At 46.8% G+C, this 19354-nt stretch overlaps 1 protein-coding gene across 2 annotated transcripts in view; it reads left to right on the top strand.

Moving 5' to 3' along the window:
• Positions 1 to 1652: 1652 nt before the first annotated feature.
• Positions 1653 to 19354, top strand: part of AUTS2 (activator of transcription and developmental regulator AUTS2) — a gene marked incomplete at its 5' end in the record, with an annotated part of 806697 nt that continues 788995 nt past the window's right edge. For both annotated transcript variants that reach the window (XM_082493211.1, XM_082493210.1), the window contains one exon: positions 1653 to 1946. In XM_082493211.1, coding sequence (XP_082349337.1) covers positions 1653 to 1946 — 294 coding nt within the window. The remainder of the gene's footprint in view (positions 1947 to 19354) is intronic.

Raw genomic sequence — 19354 nt, 5'->3', positions numbered from 1 at the left:
GCAGCAGTGGGGGAAGACAGGATGGCCAAAAACTGAGGAGGAAATTGACCGGAGGAGGAAAGGGGCACAAGGTGGGCTAAAGCCGTAGAGGGCAGGAGGAGAAGGGCTGGACGCGGGGGAAGACGGGACGGCCAAAACCGAGGGGAAAGTTGACGTGAGGAGGACAGGGGCGCGGGCGGCGGGACGGGGCTGCGGCGGGGGGGGCCGCGCGGGCCGCCCGCCCCAGTGCGCAGGCCCTGCGCGCATGCCCGCAACTTATTTCGCGCGGTCGGGGCGCCGCATTTCACGCGGGGCTGAGCGGGCGGGGCGGCGGCGGCAACAGCAGCCACCGCCACAGCCACCACGTGACCGGCGCGGGCGCGGGGCCGGGCGGCCGCTGGGGGCCAGCAGCGCCATCCGCCCCGCGCCGGCTGCGCGGCCGCGGGGGTCGTCGTCGGCGGGTCCCTCCGCCAGGCCAGGGGGGACCGGAGCGGAGCGGCCGGCTGCAGCCCCCTCCCCGCGGTGGGGAGAGAGGCGAGGGGAGGCAGCGGCGGGAGCAGAAAGCACACACCGGTGCCGTCCCCACTGGAGCGTATTCGAGCCTCAGCGCCACTCTGTATTTTTTTTTTTTATTATTATTGTCGTTTTTTTTGGGGAGGGGGCAGCCTCCTCTCCGCTCGGATCTATTGTCACCACCACCAGCACCCCCCTCTTCGCCACAATTAATCCGATGAATTTGCCATGATTGATCCGTATTAATAGCTGGGGTGGGTGGGCGTGTTTTGGGGCTTTTCTTTTTTTCTCCATTCCCTTTTTCTCTCTTTTTTTTTTTTTTTTCTTCCCCTCTTTTATTGTTTGGTTTTGTTTTCGGAGGGGCCGGGCTGGGATCCGAGCTCTACTCCAGAGTCCATCCCTGGTCGGTGCCTGAGAAAATTGCATCTGGATGCATCGTTATTATTATTATTGTGTTTGATCCAGGGAGATAAAGGAGGAGGGGGAGAGGAGTGCGTGTTCGTGGGGAGGGGAAGGCTGCACCCTTCCCTGCACACACACACGCAGAGAGAAAGAGAGCTCCATACATCTATATATATATATATATATATATTATTTCCCCCCCCACACGCCCGGAACTTCTTTTAGTTGGGGAGGAAAGGAAGAAAGAAAATAAATTTTGTGCAAGGAAATACTCTCAGCTCCCTCCTTCCAGCGAGTCTCTCCTTCTTTCTTTATTTCCCCCCCCTCTTCTTTTCTGCTTTTTTTCCTCTCTTTCGGAGATCCTCGCCCTCCCAGCCCCTTGATCAAAGCATTCCGCTATTCTGATTTATTGCCTGCTTGGTGAGGCTTTTTTTTTTTTTTTTTCCTTTCTCTCTCTCGCCTTTTTTTTTTTTTTTTTTTTTTTTTTTTTTTTTTTTTACAAAGGCGACCTGAGATCAGCCATTACTTTCCTTGGCTCGCTTATAGGAATCTCTTACATTTGGTGCTTGCTGCTGGTGGTGGTGGAACCGCACTCGGATTCTTTCATCCCCCCCCACCCCCTTGCTGTCCTCTCCTCCCTCCCTTTCTCCTTCCCTCTCTCCCTCCCTCCCTCCCCCGTTATTCCGCCGGGGGAGCCGGATTTGTGGCTGCGGTGGGGCGGGGGGGGACGAGAGCGAGAGGGAGAGCCGGCGAGAGACATGGATGGCCCGGCGCGATGCAACGGGCTTCGGAAGAAGCGGCGATCGCGGTCCCAGCGCGACCGGGAGCGGCGAGCCAAAGGCGGGCGGCGAGGCTCTGCCGCCGGCGGGGCCGCCGGCCCCGGGGCCGCCGCGGCGCTCTCCTCCTCGGGCTCGGAGAAGGAAGACAATGGGCCCCCGCCGCCGTCCCGGCCGCGGCCCCCCCGGAGGAAGCGGCGGGAGTCCTCCTCGGCCGAAGAGGACATTATCGACGGTTTCGCGATGTCCAGCTTCGTCACTTTCGAGGCGCTGGAGGTAGGAGCGGCGGCGCTTTGTGTGCGCCTCATTGTGTGGGGGGCAGCGGCGGGGGGAGCCCCGGCAACGCCGACCCGGACACCCCTCACACGGTACCCCCCCCCCGCCGACCCTCACCCCCCGACCCCGCCATACCTCCCCCGGGCCGGCGCCGCCGGGGGTGTCCACGGGGGCGGTCCCGCCGCCCCTTCCCCGTCCCCGGGGTGCCCCGCTCCCCTCCCTTCTCCCTTCCCTGCCGCCGACACCTGCAGCGCGGCGCGCCGCTCCCGGCGGGCGGCGGGGGGCTCCGGCGCGGCGGCGGCGGCGGGGACCGGGGGGCGGCGACCCCCCCCGCCATCCCCGGTCCCGTGTGTACCCCCCCCCCCGCGTTCCGGGCAGGGGAGCGGGGAGTTGTGCGCTCTCCCCCGGCGGCGGCGCTTCCCCTCCTCTCCCACGGATCAAACTTTTCTCGCGCCGCGGTGTCCCGGCGGGGCCACCCACTCGTGTCCGCGGGGCGGCGTGGGCCGCGGTGGTGTGTGTGTGGGGTGTATTGGGGGTGGGGGGTGGGTGTTTGTGCGTGCGTGTATTGCTTCTCTCGGTCTCGCCGATCGCTGGCTGATGGGTGGGGGGCGCCCGTCCTGCCGCGCTCCCCGTCACGAGTGGGACCCACGGTGGGCGAAGCGGCCTCCCACTACACGGGGGGCATCAGTCGTATGTCGTGTCCCCCCAAAAAAAATGCTGAAGGAAGGGGTGCAGGCAAGCCGGGGCGGGCGGAGGGAGGCGCCGCCCGGGAAGCCCCCCATGGGGGGCTCCGCCCGCCCCGGCCTCGACCCCCCCGTGTACGCACCACCCACCCACCCACGACCGTGGAACCGCTGTCAGCCCGGCCAGGGTCGTGGTGAGGATTCGGCCGTGCAAAGGGAGCTCTGGCCCGTTTGTTTGAAGGGCTTTGTTGTTTATAACTTCTGCTCCGGAGAAGTTTGCCGTGGCGAAAAGCAGATTTATTTGGGTTTACGTGCACTGGAGTCACAACTGGAACGATTGCGATCTGTCAAAATAAATGCGGAGATGAAGCTGATTGTTTAACAAAAAAATCTGTGGAGCTCTTAAGCTGTTTAAATATTTAGCCAGGAATACTTAGTGGCATTTTCAGGTGGTTTGGTTTTTTTTTTGGTTTTGTTTCTTTTTTTTTTTTTTTTTTTTTTTTTGATTTGGAGCCACATTTTGTCCTTGGTTACACCTGTATCTGTCCAGACTAATGCTTTCAAGTAACGCAATTACTACTTTGGTGTAATTGAAGGGAGGATTTGTTCACTCCAACAAATCTGCCCGCATGGTTGGTGTTAGCCTTGTGTAAGCAATAACGAGTAAATGCTGAGGTCATGACGAGACTCAATTTTACCACCATTTCTCAGCTGGTGAGCCCGTGCACCAGTGCCCTGCTCAAACCAGAGAGAGGAGGAGTGTGAAGACATGTTTGTTGGCAAGAGTGAGATTTGCATGCTTCTGTTTTGGACAAAATTCTGTGCTTCCTCAAACAAAGCCCTGGTTTTCATCGTTAGGGGTTTTATGGGAATACGGGCTCGAGAATTTGGCTGTAGTCCTTTTTAGAGGGGGAGTGAAGAACAAGTTTTATGGTCAGAACTTGGTACGGCGTTTTAGAAACTGTCTTTATTCTGTTTCACTTCTTATTTGTTTATTTCCCACTTGAAATGAAAATAATTGCTGTGCTTGTTTCTCTTTGCAAAGGCAAGAATGGCTACTTCTTGCATCCTGTCATGATTCTGTATCACTAGAAAGGAGTGCAGAAACACTACCCAGTTCTGCCAGCTAATATCACATTCAGATAAAACAATAGCTCGCACACTGAGACTTGACATACTTTTAATGTTCATGTGATAGGTGGCACATTTTGACCTAACGATTTCATGCTGCGTTGAGAAATAATGTCACAAAATCATTGTTAGGTGCTTTTTCCTGCAGCTTGGTATGTATGTTGAGAAAGTTGTTTCCGTGGTTCAGAGGGAGATGAAGGTGTCTAAGGCACAAGCACAGTGTGGCAGGAATTGCTGTGTATGTTGCAGCCTGAAGTTTTTATTGTGACTTTAGTGTTGGTGAGGAGGTTGTGAGAGGCTGGTTATCTCAGCCTTGGTGAGATGTTTAGGTGTTAACGCGCTTGAGTTAAGAATCCCTGGGTGCCATGGAGAGGTGCCCTGGTATTTATACATCTCGTGCTCTGGGTCTGCCCCTGACTCGTTGGAGGCTGTGGAGGTTTCTCCCCAGGTTCTAGAAGACACTTGTTTCCAGCATGTGACAAGACTGCTCCAGCCCAGGCTTTGTGCTTGAACTTAAGCCTTTTCTCAGGCTTAGCACAGCTGACAGTGTGCAGAAACAGAGAGTGTTTTGTCTGCTTGATGTGAAAAACATTGAGAACCAAAGTGCAGAACGTACTCACCACTGGTAGATCTAAACCCACGGTCCAGAAGAGGGGACGCAGGCAGGTGGTGGCTCGCGTGAGAAGGGATAGCCACTGCAAAGAGACAGAGCTCAGCTCTCTGCTTATGAGGACATCTTTGCAGCAGTAGGTGTGTGAGTTGAGCGACTGTGGGGTGTCACTGTAGGATCTTCTTATGAATTCTGTGTATAAAGTTGCAAACAGGATCAAGGCTTTCCATACAGCTTTGTTTTACCTGTCCTTTACTAAATGCTTTTTGTTGGGGTGACTGGAAAAGCCCAAACTGCAAAATACCAGGTTGTGTGAAGCTCATAGATGGCAAAGGGACACAGGTGCTGCACACGAAGTATCCCATGGCTGCTGTAGCTTCAGTAGGAGTCATCCATGTCTGTTATGCTTATGTTGATAAAAGTTCCCATCCCTTGAAGCAAACCTATCTTTTTAACCAGCTCCCACTCTTGGAGCTGCTTTTCCGTCCAGGTATCAGTAGCCTTCTGATGGTTCTCAAGTGTAAATTGTTTGGTATAGAAATAGAGGCCATCTGCTTCTAGTTATCTGTCTCTGGGTTTATGGCAGCCTGTACCTTGATCTCTCTAATGTTTGCATGGGGAAGAGAGGAGAAGGGGGAGTTGTACGAAGACAGTAGGTTCTCATTGTTGATTTTATTTTTTTTTCCTTGGTGTGACAGTTGAGCAAATCCAGTGTCATTGCAGGTGTGGCCAAACTGACCTTTGCTGGTGTAGCGATGTGCGGTGTAGGCTTGTCCCCTACACTGGGGATCATCTTGGAGCTCTCTCCTTCAGAAACCAGCACTCACTCTGTAGTTAAGGAGCTGAGATGTGATCCTACAATTTGATCTGATTCCCCTGATCCTCCTGTGAGTAGCCTTGCTGGAGCTAACAGCAGCAAGCTCTGTGGTTCACTCCAGAGCAGATACTCGCGCATCACTTCCCTGACCTCCCCAAATTTTCCAGCCTGTAAAAAGAGAAAGGCTCAGATGCTCAGTACGTGTGTTAGTGTGATCTGTGGCTTGTCAAGCTGACCACTTCCCCCGGCTTGGTGTAGCCGAGGCTGCACCGCTGGTGTGTTTGTTACTGACTATAATAGCATGATGTTCTCCAAACCCAGGTAGGCACTTTAGACACCAGTTTGACAGGGAAAGAGCATTTCTCAAGACATGATACAACCAACATGTTGGAGTGACTTTCTCCATGATGGGCTCAGGCAGTGCTGGCGAGGAGGTTTCTGCAGAGCTCTCTGGCAAGGTGTGATTTCGTGAAGATGTTTGTCTCCCTCCTACCCCTGGGTGCGGAGGACTCTGGGTAGGAGAACAATGTGACATGGCTGTTGACATGCCGTGGTGAAGATGGTTCACTGTGATGAGAAATGAAATCTGACCTGAATGTTAAGATAGCTTAAAGCCTTGGAAGTACTTGATGTTTCCTGAGTCAGCTCTGACCATCCCTATGGAGTAAGCACTTGGTTTCAGGTTTTCTGAACACTGAGTAAGGTAATGAGGTTTTTCTCTGGATGTTTGTTTAGCTTCAACTCAGGCAGTTCATCTGACAAGTCTGAAATGGGACACAGATATTTATAAAGCATGGATAGAAGTGGGGTGGGGTGGGGAGGTGGAAACTTGCATTTAAATGGGGATTCTTGTTTCATAAAACTGGCACAATTTCTCACCATGCGTTTGCTGAGCTAATTTCTGTTCAGCATGCCGGCATTAGTCTGTTTTGAGACTATGCTAAATTATCGTCAGGTAAAGCCCAATATAATTAATTACAAATGAGAAATGCTGACAAATATTTGTCAAGGAGCTGTTTAATGAGCTTCAAATTCTGTGTTAGATGATTCCATCCACCTAGTGTAAATAATTTTTAAGCAATTGTTCCACTGTGTTTGTGTGATTTAGGCAGATGTTAGCTACGGCAGTTTTACACGTTGGACAGATAATACGAGACTAGATGGAGTAAAGCTTAACAGCTGATGTGGGCTTTAAAGCAGAGACGCTACTGTTACACAAACAAAAAGTGGAAGTAACAGGAAGGTTTTGAAAATACTGTGGCCTCAGTTGTGTGTTTGTGTGCGCTCACAGTGCAGCTCTGTGTATACATCTGAATGCAGGAATTTGCTTTAATAACCGTTGTGTGATACCCATCGCTAGGCACGGCCCACTGAAAATAGAAATAGCTTGGCTGGGTGACAGCAGAAGCTTTGATCTGGACACCAGAATGACTGGCTTGCAATGTGGTTTTCCTCCCCAAATCATTCTCTTCTCACCAGCCTTTTAGCTGGCCTAATTAGCCAGTTTACTTAAATTCTCTGAGATTTCAAGCAAGTTTGTTCTGCCTTGTCTCTATCCCTTCATATTTCAAAAAGAATTTGATCTTCGTGTCTTACTGCAGCAGCGTCATAACATCAGGTGTTTGTTCAGTGCTGTCAGCAAATCTTGGTAGCCCTTCTTGTGTTTATTGACTGCTTAGATGCTTAGGTGTTTGTCCTAGTCTCTGTTTGCACATGCAAGTCTGCAGATTTAGACCAGCAGAGAAAAGAAGGGAGTAACTAAATGAAGATATCTGCGGATGGTGAGAGGCATTAGGTTTTGTGTGACACTGGGATATCATACGAAGCGATGCGCTTGTTATTTTCACTGTGTATTTAGAGGAAACAGTCAATTGACCCGAGATCAAATTTCGAGATACCTTGACAGAGCAACTGAATCTCTTGATGAAAACCCTCAGCGACTAGACCTTAAAAAACAGCAACCCAAACTGGAAGCAGGACTGGAAACATCAGGATGCTTATTCCACAAAAGGAAACCCTTTGGGTAATTTTTGAAAGTTGTTACTATCATTTGGGCACCTGAATACCTTTAAAATACTTTAAAATTACTTTTAAAAGCCTGATACCTTTCTGGGAGGTGGCGCACCCGCAACTCCCACTGATTTCAGTAGCTGCTGAAGAGCTGAAACTGTCTCTAAACTGTCTCTTTGGGCAGATAATGACTGAAGATTATGATGGTTACATAAATATTCCTGTAAACTCCTGAAGGTAACAGTGTAATGAAGGTGAGGATTTTTGCCATTCCCATAGGTGGTAGTAGGAGGCATAATGGCCTTGACTTGGGGAAGGAAGAGTTTAAACCATAAGGACAAGTTCTTTAGATAAATGTGATTCAGTTAGTCTCCACTGGCCCCACTCTTTAAGTTTAACATTAATGGGAATTATGCCACATATCAGTAGGACGAAAGAGACGAAAGACACTCTCATCATTTTTTTTTTTTTTCTTGGCATCTTTTTTCCTGCTATTTGGGGGAGAAAGTAAGCCCTTTCATTAAATATCTGGGGCCTCTGCTGGGATGAAGGATTGTAAAGAAACAGATTTATAAAATAAGGGTAAAGGATCAGGAACTTGGAAGGAGAATGATCACTAGGGAAAGGCAAAAAAAAAAAAAAAAAACCAAAACCATCAGCAGAAAGACATCAAGGGGCTGAGTAATTGAAAGATTGAGTTACAACACTGAGATCAATAGAGAAATACCAGGGACTCGATGGGAACACTGAGAACTAGAGGGGGATGTTGCTACCAAAAGTGGAAGTTTCAGGTAAGATCCATTGCTGTGTACATAAATGCTCCTTGGTGAGAGCCCTGCTGTCGGTACCGAGGGGGAATACTCAACAAAATCTGTCCTCACTTAAAAAGTTGTTAAACCTGGTAACTCTTCAGCTGGGAAGAAGGCAGAACGATCCATCACTCAGTGAGATGGCCCCCTGTTTCCCCCTGTCTCTGCTATATATATTTTTTTTTTTTAGGGACTGTTTCTCTCAGTTTGACTGGAAGACCCTGCCACATTACACCGGGGGTCTGACCTGCAGCCTTGTAATTATCTGCAGCTAAATTAGAAGTTTAATCTTTGTTCTGAGCAACAATAAGTTGAGTCAGATAGGTTTTAAAAATAGCCCAAGCTCAAGTTTAGTGAAGTCTCAAATGCAATTAATAAAAGGGTAATGGAGTTAGGAAGTTGCGGGCTGAAATGTGGAAATGTTTAACTCTCAGTTTTCCTTTAGTTGAACTGCAGTGCTTTGCTGAGGCAGCGTTGCCTTGGTTCTGCGCGGGGAAATTGCTTCCAACGTTTCTCTGTGTTCTTGTACATTATCCTTATGATTTATCAATTCAGTATCTGTGTTCTCGTTGGGGTTTGGCTCGGTATGCGCCACAAATTACCAGCTGTATGCATTTTTTTGTATAGTCAGTTTGTTGTCGTTTTGACTCGATGCCAAGCCCTGGTGAAGACCACTTCAGAACATCATAGTCCTCTAAAGTCCTTTGTTGTAAAATGGATATGAAAATCCACTTTGCAAGTAACGAGAAATGGCTAATGCAGGTAGGGATTTGTTTTGCTGTAACAGCAGAAGATGCAGTGGCAATTTGTCAGATCCCCAGCTCAGCTCTGCTGTACTATTTGCCTTTAAATAGTGTGTTACCTTAATATCTTGAGATTTTTCTCTTTGTATCTTGGCAACACTACTGCTGAAGTTCACACACTCATGTGGTGGAGGGAGAAGGTTTTAACCAAAAGGGTAACTCTTTAGTCTGGTAAATATTATGGGAAGGAGTTGTGGTTCTGTCCTCCTCTCTGCAGGAGTGGTGGAATAAAAGTCAGAAAAGCAGCAGATTATTCCTTGGCACTGCGCTGTTTGTGAGTTTTTGCCTATCAGGTTTAATTTGATCACGTTGCACGACACGTGCTCCGTGTGGATTTACTTGGTATTTGGTGTGCCTCTTGGTCCTACTGGTTTTAAAAATCCCTGGAGACAAAGACACGGGAGATGTGCAGAGGTGTATTGATATCTGATGCGCCCAAGTTCCTGGCTGTCTGAACTTTAGATTGCGTAATGCTGGCTGATGCACGTATTTCTGATATGATTAATATCCCAAGTCCAAATGGGAATAGTTACTCCACAGCCACGCAAGAGATCAGTTTGGTGTTCTCTGCAGAAATGGTCGCCCGTTAATCTGTCTCACAGGTGCTTGCCAGCTTCCCCAAGTGGAAGTTGCTTCTCCTTTAGAATCAGTGCTTTTATAAATTGCTTCTTTTCATACTTTTATTTGATACCAAAGGGGACTTACTGGTTTGGAAATAAAACCACTGCCAATCTGTCTTCCCCGTCCACAAGCCTGGGCTTGTCCTTTGTTGAATGAGCTCATGAAAACAAGCAAACGTCTTCAGCCTTTGAGTTGTGTCCTGTGCTGGGCATTTGAATGAAACCATCCGGGGCAGGTTTGTGGATGCTGCAGGGTGGCAGCGTATGCCTCAGTCAGAGAAGTGGATAGAGGTGGGCACCAGGACGTTTGAGGTTAGATTAGCTTTTAGGTGGCTGAAGTTCTGGAGAGGTACTCCTTGCATCGCAGATTAATTGCAAGAGTTGTGTCAGACTTTAAAATGTGTTTTACACTCCTGTGCAGTCAAACAGTGGTCAGATCCAGAACCAAATTCGTGAAAGTTTGTGGGAAGCCTTGCTCCATAATAGGCTGACTATGAGAGGGACAATTTATATGAGGAGAGTCTGTAACAGTGATAATAGCTGGTGCAGATACCCCCTTACCTGTCAGTGAAACCTGCAAGCCACTGTCACCTTTTTCCCTGCATGCAGGTACAGGTTACCATGTCCCTGGCCACCCACCCTTGGGGTGCTCTGGAGTGTCCTACAGCTGCTGACTCACCCTCCCAGTATAATAAACGTGTTTTAATTTCTTTGCCCGTGAAGTGGAACCAAGGAGACAGAAGTGCTTGCCACCGACTTCTCCTGGGCCACAAGCAGGTGGCTCTCAGGCACGGGAGAGCAGTGTCCCTGGGTACCAAACGTGAGCAGTGTAATTTCTCCCTCTTGGCAAGTTTTGACAGCCCGTGTTTTGCTGTTTGCACAGTCTCCTATTTCTGAGACTTAGATGAGTTACAAACATGGTGATAATTGCTCAAGACATTGATTTTTATTTATTTTCGCTCTGGAAGTCCTAAGTGACCTGGGACCTTTCAGCCTGAGACTCCGCTTCAGTTTTCTTACACAGATGGTGGAAATAGAGGAGAAGCAGCCAATGGGCCTGGCTCATTGCTGGGAACTGGGCATGTCCAACGAGGGGGCTATAGGCTCTATTGTTCACCTTCATTTTGGCTTCTGCACGTCCAGGTGCTCAGTACCGAGTGTCTCTGGAGGGTGCCATGAGTGTCCTTCAGGGGTCCTCCGGAAACTGGTGTCTGGTCCCCAGCTTCCAGAAGGTCCAGGGGAAGGAGCTGGGAGGTGCTGCTATTGCAGGAGCTGGGTAACACACGCTCTCCAGCTTGTTCCAGAGTCAGCCAGATGCATGGAACGGCCGGGCATGATGTGGTATCCATCAGAGCGGGCACTGATGGAGGGCGGAGGCAGCGAAAGTAGTTTTGACCTCTGAAGAGTCTGTGTGGTAAGAAGGCAAGTGAAGAAGTGCTGCTGTTGGGGACGATTTATGTTGTAACTCTGTTAGTGTTGTGGGTTTTAATGCACGTCAAGGGCACTTTGACCTTTGAATGGAATCCTTTGGTGTGAAATTGCGTCTTTTCTCTTTTCTTTTCTTCCCTTAAAGAAAATTCAAAATAAATACTGCAAATCAAAACCGTCTGTTTTGAGGGGACCAAATTGCCTCTCTTTATTTTATGGGATTTGGATATTACCGAACGATTAAAAGTCCTGGTAATTTTTACTGGCTGACTATTGTGCTTGTAGGCAGTGACTCTTCCAGCATTAGTCATTTTAACTATGGAAAAAAATAATAAAAATGCAATTAATGTGGCTCAACAGCTGAGTCTGCTGGACTTTAAAAAAAAAAAAAAAGAAAAAAGAAAATTTTAATGAGTTCTGGGATCAGAAAGATACATCTGGTGGATGGATTTGCCAAGTTTTCAACCTCAGAATGTGTGTTGAAAAACTCAGTGAATTATGTAGCTACAAAAGTGGATCTTTGCATGTTTATAAGACCTCAGTGCAATCTCCTTATATTTGCCTAATGACAAACAGACATTCTCGCAGAGGCGCAGCCCAGAAGGACACACATGTGCTGAAACGGCTCTGTAAGTTGATAGTATTTGTATCAGAATGCTGCTACTAGGGAAGGAATTTTAGAGGATCCGTTAAATATAGGGGAAAAAAGTATCTTGGTATCAGATGAAAGAAAAGAGAAGGAAGGAAAAGGGGAGGGGGGAGAGAGAGGAGAGGGAGCACTGAAACTTTAAATGTACATGATGTGTGGGCTAAGATACTGTGCCTCCACTGCTGAACCAGAAAATTTATAACAACTGTTTGTCATGTGTATGTATTTATAGCCATTCACATAATGAAGAAGTTTCATGAGGTTGTAATAACATATCAAGATGGATGTAATTAAAACAGAAGCAAATTGACACCTCTAGATTAAAGGCAAACTCTAAACTAATACACCTGTATGCTGTCACTTATGTATTAGTTGTCTGGGGCAGTCTGCCAGATATGCAAATAAAAAGACATTGGCAAATTTCCTTGGCTGTGCGGTTATGAAAAACCCAACTATTTAATCTTTTACCTAGCCTTCAGGTTTGTAGCAACAGTAGAATTTATTAATTTGGTGTCACTGACGGTTTGTGATGGGAACGGGCTAAATGGTACGGAGGGATGGGAGAGGAGCAAGAAGAAACACAGAGCAGGTGATTGCTGGAGAATAATCCTCTTTACAGTGGGACCCTTCCCTTAGGAAAGAGGCGTCAACTGGACTGTTTCAGATCTGTCCTAACGCTCGAAACTCTAGAGGACTAAAGAGTCCTTGACATTGACTTTCTTGTAGCATTTGAGCTCAGTTAACTGCTTTTGAAAACTGTGCTGTAACAACAGGTTTTGGTTCTGCCACGTTGCAGGTGATTGGGGTTGCCGGTAAAGAAACTCCTCCTAAAATGTAAATGTTTCAGATATAGTGGCACAAATGTGATGTAAATCATTATCGAGTCTGTGAAATGGCTATAAAGTATCTTAGCAATTTTAAGTAATAGTGTTTTTCAACTTGTTTCAATTTGCAGAAGACTGACTAAGGTTTTCTTCTGGACTTGTGGACACCTGTATAGTGAATTTGGGCCTGCAGTCAAAGGGTTGGCTCTCGGAATTAACACTTTTGCGGTTCTTAGAAACAGTCTGCAAACTACTGATATAAAATAGGCTCTTGGTATGGAGCAGGAAGGGAATTATTTGCCTTGTTAGTTCCCGGACTGTGAATACAAGTGCCGGCCTTGCTTTTGAGTACCTTGCACCCCAGATAACTTGCATTCCTCTAAAAGCCCCAGGGGTGGAAATAGGTCCTTGTGTGTAACCCCCATGGCTGGTGATTAGGGTTTGCTGTTAAACAGCTGTTGCCGATACCTCTGGCTCCTCCTCCCTAAGTGTGAAAAATCTTACCTTTGGTGGATTTGTGGCATTCCTCTGGGAGCGGCTGTCCCAGAGAGACCTGCATCCCTCTGCTCTTTCCAGTGACCTCCTCAGATGGTTGCAGGCGCTTGGGTTAGTGACATTGATTTATAGGTAGGTTGTTACAGCTGCAGGTCTGGAGAGCTCAGCGAAGCCCCAGATTCTTGAATTCGATTTTGAACTTGGGCTTGAAGTTCTTTGCCCCGGTTGGGGAGGAACCAGAGGGAAAGCCAGGCATGTGCCTTGCGAGGCATGGCAATCCTGAGCCCGCCCCTGCCCACGGGCGCTGGGCTGGGGGCTGCCCTTCCGCGGAGAGGTGGATGCAAAACGCACCTATCTTTGGGGAGGTGGCTGCAGAAAAGCCCCAATCGGCATATTTTGTTATATTTTTTTCTGAATTAAGATGACTCCTTTATTAGTACATCTGGACATTAAGGATCATTCATACGGGGTACGTGGCTTCAAAGGGATTTTGTATGGTAGGATTTCTGTCTTCAATACTTCAACAACTTTTCTTCCACCTTTAATCTTTCATGAGCGGAAGCTTCAAAAGATAATTAGTAAAACATGCTTTTATCTGCATTTATCTCAAAACATGATTAATTTTTTAACTGCAATTACAGCAATCATTTCAAGTTTCCTCTATATTAATGAGTAAAGGATTTTTTTTTTCTTGAGAGAGAGCCTAAATATGGCTATATTGTCCGAGTTGAAAGGTACGTTTATGAGTGTGCTTTTTGTTTTCATTGCTAGGGATTGAATTTCCGGTTCCAGGAAGTAATATTTCACATGGATTAAAGTCTTTGAAATGCTCTTGCCCAGCTTCACTGGATCATTTTGAGGAGCTGACAATGATAAGAACTGGATCATGCACTTTGCTAGACCAGGCTACTGAATACCCACTTACACGTTTGCTGTGTGTCGGTGCTTTTTCGCTGTGCGCTATGCACGTGTGACTGGCAGGATATCCTCTGCGTGCTGCTCTTGGCATTGAAACGTAAGATATACAACGCAGCCAGTTTGTTGTTAATGAATTGGCAATGAACTTGTAAATTTTCACCTTTACCATTTCTGTCTTTGTTATAGGCAGCTTAAGGCATTTTTTATTACTATCTCACTTCGGGGAGAAAGATGTTCACGTCTGTTCCTGTCTTTATTGCTGGTACTAATGTATGTGGCACTGGCCAACTGGTGTCCTGCAGCCGGGATCCTGCCTGTAGGTCAAGTGTGTTGGCCCTTCAGGATTTGGAGAACCTCCTGTCTGTCTGGTTATTTGGTCCTCCATGACTCACCCCAGTGCCTCTAGAAAATGGTGCCACCAGCACAGAGATATCCCAAACCAGATATCCAGCCCAGAGCTTCCAAAAGCGATGGACTGCTCTGGGAGATTACTGAAAAGAAACAGAATTAAAACTGCTTTTCACTAGAGTACAGCTTTTGTGTAATTTTGGCCTGTGAAGGCTGCTCATCAGCCCTGCCTCCAGCTCCTCCAAGAGCAGGAGGGAGAAATTTTGGGCTGGAGTTGCAGTTCTGGTGCTCTGTGCCTCCAAAAGGACTAGGCAGAGAGCAGCCCTGAGGCTGCTGGAAGTGATGCTGGGGTGATGGTGTGGCCCCAGTTTCTGTGCTGGAGCCTAAGCAGCATGGTAAACAGAGCAGGCATTTGAAACTGCAGCTGTAAGAAGTGTAAGGACCTGGTTTTTCTTTTTTTTTTTTTTTTTTAGTTCCCTTCAGTTAAGCCCTGGTCCTGGAAGTCAGAGGTGATTCGGTGTGAACCAAGGCCATGCAGTCTTACATCTGATTTTAGCTTCTAAATTGGGATTGCAGTTACCCTGCCCTGCAGTCTCTGGGGAGGTGGATGGGAGGACGACTGCAACAGTGGAATGGGCAGCTGCATAGGAAAGCATGCGGGTGTATAATCAGATTTCTGATAAACCCAGGTCTCTAAGTCCCTTGAATGGGTAGCTTTGCTGTGAATAGGCTCATAAGGTCTGCTGTGGCTGCTCTCTTTGTTTGGTACCCTGACAAAAAATTGCTTTGGTATCCTTGTTGGCATATTTTTACATCTGTTATCCATATTTTGGATTTGTTCTGGCTGCAGTCTTATTTTGTTTTGCAAAATCTACCTGGGATTGGGACAGAGATATATGTTTGCTAAGGCAGATTTGGAAATTGCATTGTTGAAATACAGCCCATATGGGCCATTGTAAAATGGTTACTGCAGCATATAATTGCCTTCACAATGATGTGCTTTGTCATTTTACTTCCATCTTCAAAGAGGCTCTCCTGTAGTCTGCTGACAGCAATGGTGGTATTAGAAAACATATGGATTTGTAAAGGCATTAAACTGTCTTTAGTTCAAGGATTAGATTACAATGTTAGAGTATGGGTCACCACATTTTTGTGTGGATAGGCTGCACTTGACTGTGTCGGTTTATCTTGTAGGTTAGGGAAGGGTTTGTTTATTTATTGAAGATATCGGACATAATATCCTTGAGAATACATGGGGAAGGAGGCGTCTCGCACTGCCGTACACGGTACGAGCCGCCCCTCTGTCCCAGGGCCATGGTCCCACCTCGCCCTGCTCCGCTTGCAGGGCTTGGCCAGGGCTTGCCAGCCACACTGACAAGACTTGCAAGAAGTCTGAGAGGGAAGTGCCAATTACAGCATGGAAAAATACATAGAATGTAAAACCCACAAAATTGGCTTTGAAACGTTAAGGTTTTTTTTTAGTCCTCCGTGCTGGGCTGCTACTCTGAATATTTTGGGTGTTTGTTTTATGTTCACATACAAACGATGCGTTTACACTGTGCAGCTCCACACATTTCAGAGCATGGGGCAATCTGTTCAGCTTTTACCTTTTTTTCTACCTTCACAGTTTCAAGTGTGGATTTTCTGGGGCAGGTTTGAGGTCTGCAGTGCCTCTCGGCAAAGGTCAGAACAGCGTTTGCGTCGTGGGAGGCACAAGTCTTAGGATGTGGCAGGCAGCCTCTCTCCAGGCTGCAGTGATGCTCCTGCTCTTCACACCATCAGAAGGGGAAAGCTGGCGACTCAGAGGGGTAATACACACAAAGAAGGTCCTTCTTTTTCAGTTTTGTTATTATTTTTGCCTTACTTTTTGCAGCCTGCTGGGCTTAGTGCTCTGCCCAGCTGGGGCATGGAGTCAGGCTGGGGGGCCTTGCTTGGCCCATGGCCGCCTTCATCTTCTGCCACACGCGCTTGCTGTTGCATTTGGGTTTGCACAGCTCCCTCCCTAAACAACTCTTCTGATATCGCTCGTCCTTCGAACACACTCTTTAATTAAGATGCTGAGCCGGTCCTTGGGAGATGTGGGTTTGTTTCTGTGTAAGCACAGCGTCTTTCGTAACCTTGAAGCAGTCACTCCCCACCAGTTCAGCACAGCCGTGTGAGCACCTGCTTTGTGGTTGTGCTGAATAAGGATGGATTTGGGCTTGGATCCATGCGTATGCTCATGGGAGGTGCTGCAGCCGAGCTTTTGGATTTGGGGTTCTTGACTGGGAAAAGCAGGCCCATGGGGACAATGCTGATGCATGAGCTACTATTTAGTGTGAAGTCAAATATGTGCTTAGGTGTCACCTTGAGCTAGAGTGTTAGTTTTGCTGTAGCTGAGTTTTCCTGTCCACAAAATGGGTTTAATAATACTTGCCCTCTTTAGAGATTGCCTGGCTACTTAATTAGCATCTGCAGGATGCTCAAATAGTAAGTGGTTAACATAAAGCATCTACATAATTTAACTGTAGGACATCAAAACACCAATGCTTATACACATTTAGCAGGGACTTGGCTGGAACACGTATTTAAATAACTGAAGGCACTTGTATTATTGTCAACCACCTTTCAAAATAAAGCTATAATTTTACCCTAAAATTGTTGACAGCAATCACTTCCTTAAGGAAATCTGATGTGAAGGGTAACTCGGTGAAATTCTGATTAGTGCTTTATCTTTCTTTACACTGTTATGATTATTAATGATGTAAAAGTTAGTGTTGCTTAGTTATGGCTTGCTTCAGGTTTAAATCACTTGCGACATTATCTGTCCCAGCTGTGGTGGATATCCAGGCTAGCTTATGGTAATATCTTCCCTTAAATCCATTGCAGAATAGGGAAGAAACTCTCATTTCACATATGAGAAATGTGAAAGGATGCATTACTAACCCTGGCAGCTGTGATGGTGATAAACAAATTAGGTCTGTCATTAATGCCAGGGTCTGCAAGTGTAATATGTCATAAAACTGGTATATCTCTGTTACTAGCTGGCCTATAAAAAATAAATAAATGCAGGGGGAGTTTAATCCTTGTGTAACAAATTTAAGAGCAAAGCTGCTTTGTGGTAAGGTTTGTGTAAGATGAATGTGAAGTTCATGTACACGGCATGTTTTGCAGCAAACAGTGCAGAAAAGAGAAAGATAGACACTTGGTCCAGTGAGAAGCTCCCAATAATACCCCCAGGTTTTGCAGTAGGCCCTTGTCAGGGCTTTAGTTAAGGACAGTATTTGTGCTGAAGTTTAAATCATTCCCTCTTTAAGACACTGCTTGAATATGTTGTTAAAAATCATAGCACGGTGCACTTAAAATCAGTGTCTGCTTAAGTGCAGTTGGGAGCAGGATATTATTAGGTATATGCATAAATAGATCCTTTATGCAAGGCTTTGTAACAGTGACTTCTTAAAAATTAGGGAAAGCTTGGGAGAGTGGCTTGGGGTTTTTTTGTTTGTTTTGGGGCCGTGAGGCAGTCGGGTCTGGTGGTGAAACAGCTCCTGGAGCTGCGGTCCAAATTCTGCTCAGCATCCATCTGCGGGATGCAGGACACGGCAGCTTGCTGGAGCGCACATCTCCTGGACCTGCTGGAAGAGCCCCGTCAGGCAGCTTGGCTGGGTGACCTCAGGTAACGGTGGGATGGAAATGGAGGAGCGGGCAGCCCAGCCATGCTGGCGTGAGCCCGTGTTTGTTCAAAGCTTTCATATTTAGTGTGTCCCTTGCCTGCTGCCTGAACCCGAGCGGGCATCTGCGCTGTGAGGGTGTTGGAGGAGTTTGGATTTGAGCACAGATTCAGGTCTGGGTGTAACATAGAGTGGAGGTGCTGACTTTGACAGGCTGAAACCTCTACTGTATGGGAGTGAATTTTGTTTCTTCCGAAGAGGAATGAACTTTGCAGCTTTGCTTGCAGTAAGTCCTGTTAATGACAAGTCATCAAGATTTCCCTGGCAAGTAGCATTAGTTTGGGTAATTACTTTGGGAAGCTACTAAGGGGTGCTTCCTCCTCCTCCCCCGGGGTGCAGACACCTTCCCATCCAGCCACATATTGTTGCTTTCTCCAATCCCAGCTAAACAGGTGGCAGGATTCAAATCACCACTCTCTGAATGGAGTTCGCTCTCCACAATAGCTCACCAGAGGCCTGTTTTGTTACAGAACATTGATTAAATAAATATTCCTATGCATACAAAAGAGGAGAAATCTGTTACAGCACTCTGCAGTTATTTTTCCATTAATGGCAAGGAGCTCTCTCTAATTTTCCTGCCCCTTTCAATCTGTTTCCTTCTCTCCCTCCCTTCCCATCACTGCTAATGCCTTCAAGTGCATGAGTAACATACAAACAACTTACATTCCCTCCAGTTCAGATCTGCGAACACCTTACCTCCAACTCAGTGTGCTTCAGGAAATCTCGCTAGCTGGTGCAGGGCATAATCAACTGCTCCATGCATGTGTTTTTGATTAACTTGATGTTTCATGTTCCATATCAGTATTCCTCGTGCTAACTGACTTTCATTTCATTCATTTCTATAGCAGCAGTTACATATACAATGTTGCAATATCGGCATCTTGCATAATATTGACAGTTGGGGCAGAATATTTGACTTCTGAAGAGGGTCATCACACTTGTGTTTTTCTGTGACCCCTGATCTTTTAAAACCTTTGAGGCAAAAGTTACTGCTCTGTGGTCCATGGTGATGGAGGTGTGTATATGTTTTGGAAGAAAAGCACCTCTTGCTCGTAGATCTTGACAGCCAAAGGCTGCTCCACTGCAAGCGGCATATCTGATTTGGTATAAAATGGTGGCAACTGGAAATAAATGCATGGTAAAGGATTCCTTTGGGGAAAAGACAGCTTTACTAGTTTTAAGTTCAGCAGGTATTTGTCTCGAGAAAGAATTTTTTGTTGAACAAATGTCTGGCTAAAATAAACGTAGAGTATGAGGAAATGCCGTGGTATTATTTAGGCTCTGTGTTGATGCAACTGAGATCAAAAAGATCAAAATCCACTCCAAAGAAAGTAACTTGAATTTAGCTTTTTTTTTTTTTTTTTTTTTTTTTGTCCAGGCAATAATATCTCTGCTTTGGACAAAGCAGAATTCATCATTTCTATATCATGATTTTTCTTAAACAAATTTAGAGCTGTTAAATCACAGAGCTGTTACTCCAGAGTTGTAAATTGTGTAATGTATTTTTTAATCTTCAAAGACCATCACTGAAGCCCTCTTACATTATATGAGTT

This window comes from Vanellus vanellus (genome assembly GCF_965231255.1).
Source record: "Vanellus vanellus genome assembly, chromosome: 19".
NCBI lineage: Eukaryota > Metazoa > Chordata > Aves > Charadriiformes > Charadriidae > Vanellus > Vanellus vanellus.
The sequence above is the reverse complement of the archived record's forward strand: the minus strand, read 5'-3'. Positions and strand labels throughout refer to the sequence as shown.